At 44.4% G+C, this 18,510-nt stretch overlaps 1 protein-coding gene across 2 annotated transcripts in view; it reads left to right on the top strand.

The window, feature by feature from the left end:
• Positions 1–18,510, top strand: part of NYAP2 (neuronal tyrosine-phosphorylated phosphoinositide-3-kinase adaptor 2) — a 286,407-nt gene that overhangs the window by 41,875 nt on the left and 226,022 nt on the right. For both annotated transcript variants that reach the window (XM_077290780.1, XM_077290779.1), the window contains exon 2: positions 2,882–3,123. In XM_077290780.1, coding sequence (XP_077146895.1) covers positions 2,918–3,123 — 206 coding nt within the window. In that variant the 5' untranslated portion in view covers positions 2,882–2,917. The remainder of the gene's footprint in view (positions 1–2,881; positions 3,124–18,510) is intronic.

Below are 18,510 nucleotides of genomic sequence, written 5' to 3'. Positions count from 1 at the left end.
TGTACGAGGTGTACGGAGCGGACGCTGGCTGTGTCGGATCGGAGCAGATATTGCTCCTCGCTCTGACACTGACTGGCACAGGAGACACGGAGGTCTTTATCAGTGGTGTATCACAGCTGCAGCGATGTGAGCAGTCAGCGGCGCAGCTGGATGACACCATTCAGCGCCGTGGGAGTGGAAGCTGCCGGCTGCTGCGAGGGAGTGCGGTGAAAGGTGTCTGTGTGTAGTGATGGAGAAGGCAATGATGGGGGTAGGGTAACCGTGTGTGGCCATTATACTGCACCCAGCATTGTGTGGGGCCATTATACTGTATGGAGCATCGTGAGGGGCCATTATACTGTACCCAGTATTATGTGTGGCCATTATACTATACCCAGCATCGTGTGGGGCCATTATACTATACCCAGCATCGTGTGGGGCCATTATACTGTACAAAGCATCATGTGGCGCCATTATACAGTATGGAGCATAATGTGGCCAATGGCCATTGTACAGTATGGAGCGTCATGTGTGGCCATTATACAGTATGGAGCGTTATGTGTGGCCATTATACAGTATGGAGCGTCATGTGTGGCCATTGTACAGTATGGAGCGTCGTGTGTGGCCATTGTACAGTATGGAGCGTCATGTGTGGCCATTATACAGTATGGAGCATCATGTGTGGCCATTATACAGTATGGAGCGTCATGTGTGGCCATTGTACAGTATGGAGCGTCGTGTGTGGCCATTGTACAGTGTGGAGCGTCGTGTGTGGCCATTGTACAGTATGGAGCGTCGTGTGTGGCCATTGTACAGTATGAAGCATCGTGTGTGGCCATTGTACAGTATGGAGCATCGTGTGTGGCCATTGTACAGTATGGAGCGTCGTCTGTGGCCACTGTACACTATGGAGCATCGTGTGTGGCCATTGTACAGTATGGAGCGTCGTGTGTGGCCATTGTACACTATGGAGCGTCGTGTGTGGCCATATTTTTTTTGTTTATAATTATTGTTTATGAAACATTGTGATCAGAAGTGCTAAATGGGTGTGGTTGGGGCGTGGCTAGTTGTGAAATGGGTGTGGTCAGAGGTGTGGCCTAAAATTTGCCGCGGCGCACGTTTGTCCCTCTTTCCCTTCCTCGAAAGTTGGGAGGTATGGCTGATGGGACTCATCCGGCTTCTCTCACTTCACTTCTATTGGGAGAAGCTGACCGAATCTGGTCGGCATGTGACCTCAAATTGCATACGTTAAAGCCCGCTTGCGCCAGGAAAACCGGGGAATCGAGAGAGCATGCACTCCGCACAATGTCACGATTCGCCATTCTGCAGACACTCTATGTTTTGTTTGAAGCCCAGACAACCTTTTGAAGTATGCTTGTTTGGCTATTGGAGTCTGACTATTATTTTTTTTATCTTTATCTTTATCTTTTATCATTGTACGCTTTACAGAAGGCAGTAATGAATATTCACCATAGTGTATATATGTCATAAAGTACTAAACTGCAGTGATCTAAGAGTCAGAGCCTTGATCTATATAATGACCTGTCCATCAATGTTATGAGCTGGATTACCCAACAATTTTATGTTCATGGATGAACGCTTTCAGTCCCATAGGAAAAAAAAAATCAATTGATTAGCTTGAAAGATCACCAGGGTTTTTCTACCTCCTTTGGAAGCAGCATAATGTAGGGGCTGGGACCCTAATACCAGCCTTGTATCACTTACTGGGCTGATTGTTGTAGTCTTGATCAGGCTCGAACTGGCCCATAGGAGAACAGGGGAATCCCCCGATGGGCCCCTGTGCAGACCTGGGCCCTCAATCCCAATGTATGGGCAGTACTTGGCATAATTCAGAAAAAAAGCAGTGTCTGATTCACTAACCAAACTACTCAGTTTATTATTATGTAGAGATATAGATAGATTTGTGAATGAGAGTCGTGTAATATTTGTATGCAGGTGAAAAGTGGGCCCCCCCAAAGTCAATGTTACTGGTGGGCCCTTGACACCCCAGTCCAATACTGGTCTTGAGTGTTCATCAGCAGATCATCAATGACAGGACTATCAGAACTGCTCCCAGGAAGTCCTTGATATTCATGAGCATTGTCTAGCTCTATCCCTTTCCATTGATTGTTAACTTTTGCATGTTCATGTTGATGGAAAGCTGTCAATCAATGTTTGGTTGGGTTTACACAGAGTTCTGTGAAGACTAGCAGAGCTGCTGCACATGTAATGGTGATTTCATCAAAACTACAAGAATAAGCCTATTAACTGAGACATGACTGGAATCAGAGTCTCAGCCCCTACATTATGCTGCTCCCATATGAGGCAACAAAAACTTGTCTACCTCTAGAATCATTTACTATTCATCATTGGCTGAGCTGAATGCCAATATGAATGTGAAGTGGTAGGTTTGCCCTATCAAGACAATCCACGTGTATGCCTTATTAAAGGCATATGGGCATTGTAGAGGGGAGTCCTCCGCTGGAAGTGGACCCAATCTGTCGATGCTTTAGACACGGCTTCTCGGGGGGAAGCAGGGGTAACAGCATATTGTGAAGAAGAAAAGCCAAATCTGTGGTTACCAGAGAGGTGAACAGACAATTGTAACTTCGTAGTAAAGGTAATACTTTCAAGGTGTTGCAGTAATAATATAGTCATAGTCATGATCAGAAAGTAAATGTTAGTGCTGGTAAAATCAGCTGATTAATTGTACAAGGTTTACTATTTCTATATCTTCATATGATAGAAAGTGTTGTTATAAAAGGGTTATTTAGACTAGGTATATGATGAATAAGGGTACCAGAGGCGTCTAATAATGTGAGGCTGAAATAACTACCAGGGCTATAAGGGGCAGTGAAGGAGCCTTTAATAATGTATGTGACCTGTTCTCCTTAATTTACAGGACAACTTATCTGCTTCTTAAATTATCTTCTGCAAGATGATGAGTACAAATCAGGAGGACGATACTCTGGGCACATTTCTCCAATATATTGAAGATATGGGGCTTAAAGCCTACGACGGCTTGGTTATACAGAATGCATCAGACATTGCTCGAGAGAATGATCGCCTGAGGAATGAAACAAATTTGGCTTATTTAAAAGAAAAAAATGAAAAACGACGAAAGCAAGAGGAAGTTATTAAACGGTAAAGATGATTATTTAGCTTAATTGTTATATTTCGAGGGTATTGAATCTTTATGGCATGAAGGTGCTTCGTACATGTTACAGGGAATATTCCTGCCTACGAATAATTATTCTTGCTGCCCTCGCTATAGCAGACATTGGAAGGCGGCCAGGCAGCTATTATCACTCAGAGCTTCCAGTGCTTTTAAGTGCTCCAGCACATTTAACTCTCACTGTGCTCTGCATATACGTATGACATTCATAAAGCATAGAAAGGATATGTTGTGGATGTGCTTTTCTATGCATGTGGCCATTATACTGTATGGAGCTTTATATGGGGCCCATTATACTGCATGGATCATTGTATGGGGTCCATTATACTGTATGGAGCATTATATGGGGCCCATTATACTGTATGGAGCATTATATGGGGCCCATTATTTTGTATGGAGTATTATATGGGGCCCATTATACTGTATGGAGCATTATATGGGGCCCATTATACTGTATGGATCATTATATGGGGTCCATTATACAGTATGGAGCATTATATGGGGCCCATTATACTGTATGGAGCATTAAATGGGGTCCATTATACTGTATGGAGCATTATATGGGGCCCATTATACTGTATGGAGCATTATATGGGGCCCATTATTTTGTATGGAACATTATATGGGGCCCATTATACTGTAGGGAGCATTATATGGGGCCCATTATACTGTATGGATGATTATATGGGGTCCATTATACAGTATGGAGCATTATATGGGGTCCATTATACTGTATGGAGCATTATATGGGGCCCATTATTCTATACAGAGTATTACATGGGGCCAATATACTGTACGGAGCATAATATGGGACCCATTATACTGTATGGAGCAATATATGGGGTCCATAATAGTGTATGGAGCAATTTATGAGGCCCATAATACTGTAGGGAGGACTATGTGGTACCCATAATACTTTATAGAAGACTGTGGTGCCCATAATACTGTATAGAGGACTATGTGGTGTCCATAATACTGAATGGAGGACTATGTGGTGACCAAGTTACTGCTATGGAGGACTATGTGTTGCCCATAAAACTGTGTGGGGGACTATATGGTGCCCATAGTAATGTATGGACGACTATACTATCCAGTCTAAAATGAAAAGTTTGCAGTCACTCTGTGTGACTGCAGACTTTTGAATTCCCCCAGGGCACACACTGTGCACTGTGTGAGTCACCGATTTCTGAGCTATTGTAGAATTTACAGTAGATATCACTCATGTAATTTAAGAAGTGAAATCTTTGGCATTGTACTATACCTATATTTTTTATTTGTGCATCATGAATCATGGTACGATTAAAAGTGGTTCACTGAGATGCTTTCACCCATAGCCCACAAACAGCTGGGCTATGATTGCAGCCGACCCTGATTGCAAGCATTTACTAAAACCGATATATCATGAGTGGTGACATGGCCTCTTTAAACTTGGGCATATATTGTATACACTGTGTTCCAAATTATTATGCACAAAGAGTTTAGGAGTGATAAGGTTAGAATTTTTTTGTTTATTATTTAAAATCATTGATGGTGATGTGTGTCAGGGCTCTTTTTATCACTGAAAGCAATTGCAGATACCTGTGCAAATTAGTTTGGCAGGTGTGTCCAAATAAAGGCAAGGCTGCTTAAGAAGGCTGTTCCACATTATTAAGCAGCCTACATTTTTTGCCAAAATGGGAAAGAAAAAGGATGTGTCGGCTACTGAGAAGCAACAAATTGTGGAGTATTTAGGTCAAGGCATGACTACAATCAACATTGACAAGACACTTCATCGTGATCATCGCACAATCAAGAAGTATGTAGCTGATTCCCAGCACACACGTGTGCGTGCTGATAAGGAAAAATTGAGGACTTTTTCCAACAGGCAATTGCGTAAGGTTAAAAGAGCAGCTGCAAAAATGCCTTGTCATAGCAGCAGACAAGTTTTTGAAGCTGCTGGTGCCTCCAACGTCCCCAGAACAACAAGATGCAGGGTCCTTCAGAGGTTTGCAGCTGTGCGTAAGCCATCCTGTCGACCACCTCTATCCACTGCACACAAGCAGAAACGGCTCCAGTGGGCCAAACGATACATGAAGACTGACTTCCAAACTGTTTTGTTCACCGATGAGTGCCGTGCAACGCTCGATGGTCCAGATGAATGGAGTGGAGGATGGCTGGTTGATGGACACCCCATGAAAACACGGCTAAGGCGCCAACAAGGAGGAGGTGGAGTAATGTTTTGGGCTGGAATCATGGGGAGAGAGATTGTCGGCCGCTTGATGATCCCTGAAGGGGTAAAGATGAACTCCATAATCTATGTGAAGTTTCTAAAACAACACTTCCTGCCATGGTTCAAGAGGAAGAACCGTGCTTTCCGCAGCAAGATCATTTTCATGCATGATAATGCACCGTCTCATGCTGCAAAAAACACATCTGCATCTCTGGCTGCTATGGGCATAAAAGAGGACAAACTTATGGTGTGGCCACCATCTTCCCCTGACCTCAACCCCATTGAGAACCTCTGGAGCATCATCAAAAAGAGTGTCTATGTTGGCGGGAGGCATTTCACATCTAAGCAACAGCTCTGGAAGGGGATTCTGTCCACATGCAAAACAACTGAAGCAGAAACCATCCAAAAACTGACAAATTCAATGGACGAGAGAGTTCAGAAGCTTCTTTCGAACAAGGGGTCCTATGTGCAAATGTAACATCACCTAGAATAAAATTTTCACTTGAAAACTGTTTGATTTCATTTTGTAATAAGCTGATAATGCTTATAACTTCACAATTGACCATTTTTTTGTTCAAAATAAAAAAAAAGGTTGAAAACTCTGCTGTGCATAATAATTTGGAAGATGCATTTTGAGTGTTTATTTTTTTTAAAAAGATACTGTTTTCATAGGCAGTTTGTTCCAAAACATTGCAATTATACTAGAATAGTAGACGACTGGAAAATAACAATGACTGCAATTCAGATAGGTAATTTAGAGAAAATATGAGGAAATATTATTTGCATAATAATTTGGAACACAGTGTATATTAAGTGGAAAACGTACTGATTATAAGTTTGAGTTAGAAAGTGATCTATATTCCTGTTATATATCAGATGGCAGTAAGTAATTTCTGTATCATTATACATAGTGTATATATGAAAAAACAAAGACAGATACATACAGTGTGTAGATAGATAGATAGATAGATAGATAGATAGATAGATAGATAGATAGATAGATAGATAGATAGATAGATAGATAAGTCCAAAAACAGGAGCAGCACACTGTGATCAGTGATCAGATTTTATTTGGCTCATGACAGCGACATTTCGGTTCGGACCAATGAACCTTTTGCATTTGTCCAAACCGAAACGTCGCTGTCATGAGCTAAATAAAAGCTTCTTTTTCCAATGATCACGGTGTGCTGCCCCTGTTTTTGGACTTCTATATTCAAGGTTTGGTCTTTGCCTTTAGGAGCCTTTTGTACCCAGACTATTCATTTTTTGCTTGTTGTGCTGCTCTGCTCTTCTACAGTGTGTGTATATATATATATATATATATATATATATATATATATATATACTTGCAGCGCTGGAGTCCCGGGTTCAAACCCCACCAAGGACAACATCTGCAAAGAGTTTGTATGTTCTCTCCGTGTTTGCGTGGGTTTCCTCCGGGTACTCCGGTTTCCTCCCACATTCCAAAGACATACTGATAGGGAATTTAGATTGTGAGCCCCATTGGGTACAGTGATGATAATGTGTGCAACCTGTAAAGCGCTGTGGAATATGTTAGCGCTATATAAAAAATAAAGATTATTATTATTATTATTATTAATATATATATATATATATATATATATATATATATATATATATATATATCCACACATATATATTTACATAATTGCCTTGTAATGCTTTCATTTCCTGTTCTGTCCAGACGTCACCGCATCCCAAAATTTCAAGCGGAGCAAGTTGACCGACCACCATATTGGGATACCCAAGTGTCATATTGGGACACCCAAGTGATGGGTGTCTCAATAGGGAAACTGCTGCGGGTACCATCCTATTGCGCGGTACCACCAGCGGAACACCATTGCACCACACACACACATTCACACTCACTCACACTCTCACAGCCTCTTGTGCGGTACCACCAGTGGAACACCGTTGCCAATAAGCCTCCTCCGGGATCAGCCGAATGATTCACTGACTGCTGCCATCTTTGTACAGGAGGAGCGCATGCGCAGTTTTAATGTGACCACCGCTATCTATCTGCACAAAGATGGTGGCGGTCTGATTTACATGTGCCTGCACAAATTACGCGCAGGTGCAGTGAATCATTTGGTTGATCCTGGCCGCAGATGCGCGACGTGTCTACAGGCAGAGGAAGCCAGTCACATTAATGGGGTTTTCCCACGAATTAAAGTTCATTTTAAAAATTGACTATGTCTGACCGTGTACGGAGCATACCACATCTCCTGGGCAGGGGAGGAAGCAAAAGACAATACTGACTGATAGTAATATTAAATGAGAATGAAAGCTCATTCTAGCTGACAGGAGGGTTTGTAACTCCTTTATCTCTCTTTTTCTGAGCTCCTCTCAGCCGATTTGAGAAGGGTATATTTTCTTTATACACAGCTGTGTACGGACTGCTATATGTGTATAAACAAGGCTTTGGATGTATGTGGATGTAAAATCGAATTTACCAAAGCTAAAACAACTAAGTGGGGTCTTTCTTTTTATATGGTCCCCTACTCATCTGGCCTTAGGTGTGACTGCTACCTCTGATGCACCCAAGGTACTTCCCTAGGTAGGACCTCACCCCTAATAGCTAATGCCCTAATACAACCTTAATTAAATATTTGGATAAATCACAGATAACTGGATAGTTTTCACGATGATGAGATTGTACATGTGAATGTGCCTGTTATGCCCCAGCTGTAAATATGCAGTGCTGTTAGGCTATGTTCACACGTCAGGATTTTGTCAGGATTTTGTCAGGATTTTGTCAGGATTTTTCATCAGGTTTTGTAGCCAAAACCAGGAGTGGGTGATAAATGCAGAAGTGGTGCATATGTTTCTATTATACTTTTCCTCTAATTGTTCCACTCCTGGTTTTGGCTACAAATCCTGAGGAAAAATCCTGACAAAATCCTGACAAAATCCTGATGTGTGCACATAGCCTCAAGGAGAACGGCTCTTCCAGGAGGGAGTAAATTACCTTTTATAATGTTGCCTCCTGGGCATCCACCAGAGCTTGGTAACCTAGGATGAGGTTATACTCAGCCAAGGAACCTAACAGAACTTTCATCATTGGATATATGGGAAAAAGCATTATGTTTAATCCATAAAGCTCTGATTGAAAAGTGCAAAACCCCAGGAGCACTTGGACTTTGCAAAATGGAGTGTCTAGTGCCAAACCCGGCTGTGGGTGTCTGTTATGAGCTGATGGACACGATTGTCCCCTTTAAAAAATGAAACATGCAAAGACCTTAACAACCAAATAACTGAGTTTGAGTGATCAGGACCTCACTCCTAATGTCACTGTTTAAATTGTCTTAACTTGTATTGAATTTGTCTGTACATGTCCCCGTTTAATTGTAAAGAGCTGCGGAATATGTTGGCGCTATATAAATAAAAAATTATTATTATTATTATTATTATTATAATGAACTAGATGGCAGCCCGATTCTAAAGAATCGGGAGTCTAGAATCCATATATACTTTATTTATTCAAATGTAAGAATAATACAATTAATAAATAATAGTAAGAAAGAACAAAAAATGGCTGCACTCACCAGCTCTTGAGAATTCTTGACAGTACGGCACATTTCTGATCGGTCGCTCGCGGCAGGCGGCAACCAATCAGAAAAGTGCCGCGCACCACGAAGGCATATATCTTTGTCCACCCTGAGCGGGTGTAGGACGCTGGTGACGTCACTTATCTCCGGACATTATCTCCGGACAAAGCCACGGAAGTTGGCACAAATTGCCGGAAGTAGTATTCTAGGCAATTATATATTAGATTTTAATGTTATCAGTGTTTACCTTTGAACGTTTATATTGTATTGTCCTGTCACCAGCCATGTGTACGATTATCGGCCGAAAGCCTCTCTGGAACCAATAATCACCCCATGTAAAGGTATCTTTATAAGTTAAAGATTCAGAATACTATGACTTTTATCATATCCTGAACAGTCAAGTTTTTTATGAACCGTTAAGGTTTTCTGGTTGAAGTAAAAAAAACTCTGAGTGTTTACAGTTTGAAACCATAAAATGTTGAAAAATTATGTCATTCTTGAGTATATCACTCAATGGTGCTCATAAACGTGTCAAATTTGATCTATAATATACTTTAATATACGTTACTTTAATCTTTAATATACTTAAGAACAGGGCCCCAGACATCACACAGGGGGTCTGAAACACCGCACAGTGGTCCAAAATATTGCTGTGCTCTGCCTGGGGCCCCATATGCTGCCTGGGGCCCCTGTGCTCTGCCTGGGGCCCCTGTGCTCTGCCTGGGGCCCCATGTTCTGCCTGGGGCCCCTGTGCTCTGCCTGGGGCTACTGTGCTCTGCCTGGGGCCCCATATGCTGCCTGGGGCCCCTGTGCTCTGCCTGGGGCCCCATATGCTGCCTGGGGCCCCTGTGCTCTGCCTGGGGCCCCATAGGCTGCCTGGGGCCCCTGTGCTCTACCTGGGACCACTGTGCTCTGCCTGGGGCCCCATATGCTGCCTGGGGCCCCTGTGCTCTGCCTGGGGCCCCTTGTGCTCTGCCTGTGGCCCCTGTGCTCTGCCTGGGGCCACTGTGCTCTGCCTGGGGCCCCATAGACTGCCTGGGGCCCCTGTGCTCTGCCTGGGACCACTGTGCTCTGCCTGGGGCCCCATATGCTGCCTGGGGCCCCTGTGCTCTGCCTGGGGCCACTGTGCTCTGCCTGGGGCCCCATATGCTGCCTGGGGCCCCTGTGCTCTGCCTGGGGCCCCATATGCTGCCTGGGGCCCCTGTGCTCTGCCTGGGGCCCCTGTGCTCTGCCTGGGGCCCCATGTTCTTCCTGGGGCCCCTGTGCTCTGCCTGGGGCCACTGTGCTCTGCCTGGGGCCCCATGTTCTGCCTGGGGCCACTGTGCTCTGCCTGGGGCCCCATAAGCTGCCTGGGGCCCCTGTGCTCTGCCTGGGACCACTGTGCTCTGCCTGGGGCCCCATATGCTGCCTGGGGCCCCTGTGCTCTGCCTGGGGCCACTGTGCTCTGCCTGGGGCCCCATATGCTGCCTGGGGCCACTGTGCTCTGCCTGGGGCCCCATATGCTGCCTGGGGCCCCTGTGCTCTGCCTGGGGCCCCATATGCTGCCTGGGGCCCCTGTGCTCTGCCTGGGGCCCCTGTGCTCTGCCTGGGGCCCCATGTTCTGCCTGGGGCCCCTGTGCTCTGCCTGGGGCCACTGTGCTCTGCCTGGGGCCCCATATGCTGCCTGGGGCCCCTGTGCTCTGCCTGGGGCCCCATATGCTGCCTGGGGCCCCTGTGCTCTGCCTGGGGCCCCATATGCTGCCTGGGGCCCCTGTGCTCTGCCTGGGGCCCCTGTGCTCTGCCTGGGGCCCCATGTTCTGCCTGGGGCCCCTGTGCTCTTCCTGGGGCCACTGTGCTCTGCCTGGGGCCCCATATGCTGCCTGGGGCCCCTGTGCTCTGCCTGGGGCCACTGTGCTCTGCCTGGGGCCCCATAGGCTGCCTGGGGCCCCTGTGCTCTGCCTGGGACCACTGTGCTCTGCCTGGGGCCCCATATGCTGCCTGGGGCCCCTGTGCTCTGCCTGGGGCCACTGTGCTCTGCCTGGGGCCCCATATGCTGCCTGGGGCCCCTGTGCTCTGCCTGGGTGTAGGACACTGGTGACGTCACTTATCTCCGGACATTAGCTCCGGACATTAGCTCCGGACATTAGCTCCGGACAAAGCCACGGAAGTTGGCACAAATTGCAGGAAGTAGTATTCTAGGCAATTATATATTAGATAAAATAATGACCTTGTATCTGCAATGCTCTTTATCTGTAGGCCACCCTTTGGAGCAATAATTGCAAATGAATGGCTAACCTGAGCATTTTTACATATAAGAGAGGTTGTAAGAAATATGCAACTACAAATCCTGTTCAAAAACCTTAATGAAATGGAGGCGAGACAGAGGCTGCAGAATCCTACATTACAGCTCAATTAGTTTAAAGAAAAAAAGGGGTTGGTACAGTGTTAAATTAGTTAAATTAGCTCAATTAGTGAATTGCCAGAAAGAGTCTTTATTGTTTTTATGGCCTTTTTCAATGTCATACTCCTCACTGGTAAATAAATCTCAGGAAGCCAAATGTCTGGTGCAATTAGAGACCAACTGTTGCATGATAATCCCTTCCCATATGATGGCTGACTTTCCTTTCAGAGTTTTTTTTACCTTTGTTGAATTTCAAATTATACAGAGAACATTCCTTGTAGGACCACTGTCGCTTTTATTACTTTGTCCTTTTAGAAAAACCCCAAAGAAATGAGAGCTCTTAACCTAATTATTTCAGTTATGTAAGTTTTGTAAGGTTTTGTCCTGAGGAAGAGGTCCTGCATGACCTCAAAACGCCTTGACTATTAACCTGTTTTGAAATAAAGCTTTGAAGAATATTGTCTGCCATCCATCTGTATCAGCAGCGTAGATTTGGATACAATACAACCGGTTTCACCATTATCCTCGGTCTTTGGTCCCGCGTCCTGCAGCAGCTGATCCATGCTTTTCACATGTTGATTAGTTGCAACAAAACAGGGTGAGTGTACCACTCCCAGGTGCACACCATGTTTTTGACCAGTTAAGCCCCTATTTGCATTTTTTCTTGCTCTCCAGATTTTGTACTTCTATACGCTCATTTATACATACTCACTATGTACATGACATACAGGCGTGCCATACACTCAGGTAAGCATACTCACTACATACATGACATACAGTCGTGCCATTCGCTCTGTTATGTATACTCACTATGTACATGACATACAGGCATGCCTTATACTCAGTTATGCATACTCACTATGTACATGACATACAGGCGTGCCATACACTCAGGTAAGCATACTCACTACATACATGACATGCAGACGTGCCATTCGCTCTGTTATGTATACTCTCTACGTACATGACATACAGGCGTGCCTTACACTCAGTTATGCATACTCACTACGTACATGACATACAGGCGTGCCATACGCTCAATTATGCATACTCACTACGTACATGACATACAGGCATGCCTTATACTCAGTTATGCATACTCACTACGTACATGACATACAGGCGTGCCATGCACTCAGTTATGCATACTCACTACGTACATGACATACAGGCGTGCCATGCACTCAGTTATGCATACTCACTACGTACATGACATACAGGCGTGCCATGCACTCAGTTATGCATACTCACTACGTACATGACATGCAGGCGTGCCATGCACTCAGTTATGCATACTCACTACGTACATGACATGCAGGCGTGCCATACGCTCAGTTATGCATACTCACTACGTACATGACATACAGGCGTGCCATGCACTCAGTTATGCATACTCACTATATACATGACATACAGGCGTGCCATACGCTCAATTATGCATACTCACTACGTACATGACATACAGGCATGCCTTACACTCAGTTATGCATACTCACTACGTACATGACATACAGGCATGCCTTATACTCAGTTATGCATACTCACTACGTACATGACATACAGGCGTGCCATGCACTCAGTTATGCATACTCACTACGTACATGACATACAGGCGTGCCATACACTCAGTTATGCATACTCACTATATACATGACATACAGGCGTGCCAAACGCTCAATTATGCATACTCACTACGTACATGACATACAGGCATGCCTTACACTCAGTTATGCATACTCACTACGTACATGACATACAGGCGTGCCATGCACTCAGTTATGCATACTCACTACGTACATGACATACAGGCGTGCCATGCACTCAGTTATGCATACTCACTACGTACATGACATACAGGCGTGCCATACGCTCAATTATGCATACTCACTACGTACATGACATACAGGCATGCCTTACACTCAGTTATGCATACTCACTACGTACATGACATGCAGGTGTGCCATACGCTCAGTTATGCATACTCACTATATACATGACATACAGGCGTGCCATACGCTCAATTATGCATACTCACTACGTACATGACAACGGGTATCCGTGACTCCTGTGAGCTTCTAATATAAAACCCTTCACCTCACCTCATATTACCCCCGAGATAAACAGCCGCCACCCCCTTCATCTGTCGTAACAGAATAACCCTATTAAAAACACAGACAATTAGGTTGGATTAATTGGCCACAGCAGCCGTTTATTAACATTTAAACATACAAAATAATGGAACAATAAACCCCGGAAGTGGGTGACCCTCGAAGCCCGAAACATATGTCAAACATTTTCCCGCCAAACGTCCTGCCTATTTTGGCCTTATATCCGCCTTACCCCCAGCCGCTATGCACCAGCTCGGAGGCAAACTCCACCCGCCAGGCCAAACTCGCACACCTGTTTTGGTTCACCTAATAATCCCTTCCATGGGATTATCTGTGCCCCTCTGACCATTTTAAAATCACCCCGGGGAGTCCAGGACCTATTGAGATCCCCCCCCATCAATCCGCCATTTTCCACTTCCACCAACTTCGAGGATCACCACCCCCTGCCACGCTGCCGCGACAGATCATTTATCATATTTAGCCGTAACTAACTACCTTCATAAAACTAGAAACCTAGCCCTAACCCATAATTACCAACTCCCGATTCAACAAACTTTAAACCATGGACAATAAAGGGAGGGTGGGTGGGAGCTTCCTTCTATGGCCGGTGAGTACCCAAAATGGTTGCCCCACCAACGTGACCACCCCCTTTTATAAAGTCTCCCCCCCCTGCCCCTGATCCCTCCTTCACCCTTCGAATTCAAAAAACTCCTCCACTCCCCTCAACTCCTTTAACCCTGTAACCCCCAGCAGTCCTAATAAGCTCCCTTTCGTCGCACGTTCCCCTGTCATGGCGGCCTCCCCTAATGGCCCAGGGGCCCAGTCCGGCCTTTCTTGACAACGGGTATCCGTGACTCCTGTGAGCTTCTAATATAAAACCCTTCACCTCACCTCATATTACCCCCGAGATAAACAGCCGCCACCCCCTTCATCTGTCGTAACAGAATAACCCTATTAAAAACACAGACAATTAGGTTGGATTAATTGGCCACAGCAGCCGTTTATTAACATTTAAACATACAAAATAATGGAACAATAAACCCTGGAAGTGGGTGACCCTCGAAGCCCGAAACATATGTCAAACATTTTCCCGCCAAACGTCCCGCCTATTTTGGCCTTATATCCGCCTTACCCCCAGCCGCTATGCACCAGCTCGGAGGCAAACTCCACCCGCCAGGCCAAACCCGCACACCTGTTTTGGTTCACCTAATAATCCCTTCCATGGGATTATCTGTGCCCCTCTGACCATTTTAAAATCACCCCGGGGAGTCCAGGACCTATTGAGATCCCCCCCCATCAATCCGCCATTTTCCACTTCCACCAACTTCGAGGATCACCACCCCCTGCCACAAACATAAATGCCCTAAAACCTTAGACATTTATGTCCCTCCACACTTTCAAAGCTGTTTTGATACCCTCCTGGATCGCCAAACACCACATATCGGTACCAACTGCATTCCGATGCACCCCATCCAACCTCCAGTAACCTCCCATACCAGACTCCAAGTTGACGTGCCGCACCACTACCGCTCCATTCCTTGCCAAGAAACGCGAAACAGCTTTGTTCACCTTAATCCTTGCCTTGTTGATCCCTTCCAGTAAACTAGCGCCCCGCCAAACCTTCCGCGGGACGATGTCCGACCACACCACCAAAACCTTAGGAAACATTGCCCACAACCTTAACATATCGAACTTAATGTCCTTTATAAGTTCTCTACACGGCCTCTTCCCCAAGTCATTACCCCCCAAGTGAATAACCAAAATTTGCGGGAGCTGATCCCAGCGCACAAAACGATGAAACTCAGGCAAAAATTGGCTCCACGTCATCCCCCTTTTTCCGATCCACCTTAGGGTTGCCACGTCACGTGAAAAACCCAACTGCCGACCATCAGGACGAACCGCTGCCCTCTCCGCCGCCCAGAACACGAATGAGTGTCCCATAATCCAAACCAACCTTTTGCCGTGTTCTGTAAGAGAATAAACGAGAACATCTATCAAATTCAATACAAGAAGACCCCCAAACACTGAAACCAAGAAGTTAGACTAAACCCGGGCGAACATAAGACCGGAATCTCTCCGATTCCCACCGCCCGATTCGTTTAACCACCTCATCCCCCAAACCTCTCCTGGCCGCCTCCGTCGCAGCCCCTATACGAAATGAATGCCCGCTGTATTTTGACGGTGAAATTCCCCCCATCTCCAAACACTTCCGAAATATCGAAACAAACTGAAAACGAGATAAGAAAGAACCATCCGCATGAACCAACAGTGGGTCAGATAAAATACCCTCTCTACTCATTAAGTTATTCACACAGATTACCGGGCACAACGGACAATTCGGAACCTCGAATAACACTATTTTACAACCTTTACCGGTAACGTCCGTTTTTGATGACCGAATAAACACCACCACCCTATCGGACGTAACATCCACGTCTTCCCTCCTCAAACCCCCTCCTCTGTATCTGGAAGGACTAACCACCTCCCCCAAACGAAATGCCCCGAAAAACGCTAACGAAAAAGCCGCTTGGAACAACGTCACTTCCCAATCCGAAAAACAAACAAACCTCAGGTGCCTACCAATTGTTAACAGCACTTCGAAGGACCAATATCAGCCAACTGGGTTGGGTAAGCTAGAAAAATAGGGAGAAAATAGCAGATATGCCTGACACAGTCCCTGTAGGTGGCCCTAAAGTGTCTTAAACCTACCTACCAGCGGAGGTTGGCACCCTAGATTTCGATATGGCGCCCCCGCTCACCGTCGACTGTCCCTCCTTACCCTAGTAGGGTCCTACTTGCTACCCACACCCAGGTACCCACAGACATACACACACAAATTGACCAATAGGTCACACTAACCAAAAAACGTGAAAAAGTGAAAAAAGAAAAAAGTGAACGAAAAATTCTAAAAACACTGCAGACATTGCTGCATAAATGCACTAAATAGCATGTACCCCACAGTTACCTCAAAAAGATTTTTTTGAAAAAATAGATAGTGCAGAGCTATGGGGTACAGCCGGGCACAGTTGGAGTGTGCTCAGTAAAATATTCGGAGGTCATAAGTAGTGAAACCTCTAATAGATGTAACAATAGGTCACTGTCTTTGTTAGTGGTTGATGACCTAAAAATCTTAGACAGACCAATAAAGCTAATGTACAGAGTGGATCCCTAAGCAAGATAGCACCCCTCCGAAAAGGTTAGCAGATATATGAGTACACTCAATGGATGTAAATATGTTGTTGGGTGATATAGATATTACACCCTAAATTGTCCAAAAATAAACAGAACAAAATATTCAACAAAAACCAAAAAACAAAATAAACCCAAATGAAAAGATTATCTGCCTTATAGGGTATCACATGTAGTATTTCTCATTTAGTTTAAGGGCTAATGCACATCAGTATACAGAAACGACTGAGAACCATCCCTATATTAGATGATCTGGTAAACTTTTATTGTTATGAGTAGCATAATAGTCTGCACTCTAGATGCCATCCGAGTTCCGCATCTTATACCATAGAAAAAATCAGCAAAATATTGAACAAAATCAGAAAAAAAGAAAAAAAACACAAAACAAATTGGTATCACATATAGTGTCTCTCAATTGCGTTAGATTAGTGCATCTACAAGCCCAAAAAAATATAAGGCCAATCCCATTATAGGATATCACATATAGTATTTCTCATTTGGTTTAAGGGCTAATGCACGTCAGAGTACAGAAACAGCTGAGAGCCATCCCTCATTACCCTCTCTATAATGGATAATCTGATACACTTTTGTTGCTGTCAGTAACACATTAGTCTGCACTCTAGATGCCATACGAGTTCCGCATCTCATACCAAAGAAAAAATTAGCAAAATATTAAACAGAATCAGAAAAAAGAAAGAAACACAAAATAACTTGGTATCACATAAAGTGTCTCTCAATAGCGTTAGATTAGTGCCTTATAGGGTATCACATATAGTATTTCTCATTTAGTTTAAGGGCTAATGCACATCAGTATACAAAAACGACTGAGAACTATCCCTCATTACTCTCTCTATATTAGATGATCTGGTACACTTTTATTGTTATGAGTAGCATATTAGTCTGCACTCTAGATGCCATCCGAGTTCCGCATCTTATACCATAGAAAAAATCAGCAAAATATTAAACAAAATCAGAAAAAAGAAAGAAACACAAAACAAATTGGTATCACATATAGTGTCTCTCAATTGCGTTAGGTTAGTGCATCTACAGGCCCAAAATATCTAAGGCCAATCCCTTATAGGATATCACATATAGTATTTCTCATTTAGTTTAAGGGCTAATGCACATCAGAGTACAGAAACAACTGAGAGCCATCCCTCTTTACCCTCTCTATAATGGATAATCTGGTACACTTTTGTTGGTGTCAGTAACACATTAGTCTGCACTCTAGATGCCATACGAGTTCCGCATCTCATACCAAAGGAAAAATTTTACCAAAATATAACAAAATCAGAAAAAAGAAAGAAACACAAAATAAATTGGTATCACATAAAGTGTCTCTCAGTAGCGTTAGATTAGTGCAACTACAAGCCCAAAATATCTGAGGCCAATCCCTCATTGCTGTCCTATAGGCAAGTGCTGTACTTGGTCTGTCTTGACAAAAAAACTTATCTGAGTAGGTGACATGTTCAGTCCCATCTCGCCATCCCTACGCGTTTCGCCCCTTCCCAGTTTAGGGGCTCATCAGGGGATAAATTCGGGTATAGCAACAATGGCTTCAGAAGTCTAGCAGCTATGGCTACACAAGTGGATTACGAATTTATCCCCTGATGAGCCCCTAAACTGGGAAGGGGCGAAACGCCAACAATAGTGTACCAGATAGTACACTGTACTAACCTAGTGTAGATGCACTAACCTAACGCAATTGAGAGACACTATATGTGATACCAATTTGTTTTGTGTTTCTTTCTTTTTTCTGATTTTGTTTAATATTTTGCTGATTTTTTCTATGGTATAAGATGCGGAACTCGGATGGCATCTAGAGTGCAGACTAATATGCTACTCATAACAATAAAAGTGTACCAGATCATCTAATATAGAGAGAGTAATGAGGGATAGTT

Source organism: Ranitomeya variabilis, chromosome 2 (assembly GCF_051348905.1).
Source record: "Ranitomeya variabilis isolate aRanVar5 chromosome 2, aRanVar5.hap1, whole genome shotgun sequence".
Classification (NCBI taxonomy): Eukaryota; Metazoa; Chordata; class Amphibia; order Anura; family Dendrobatidae; genus Ranitomeya; species Ranitomeya variabilis.
The sequence above is the reverse complement of the archived record's forward strand: the minus strand, read 5'-3'. Positions and strand labels throughout refer to the sequence as shown.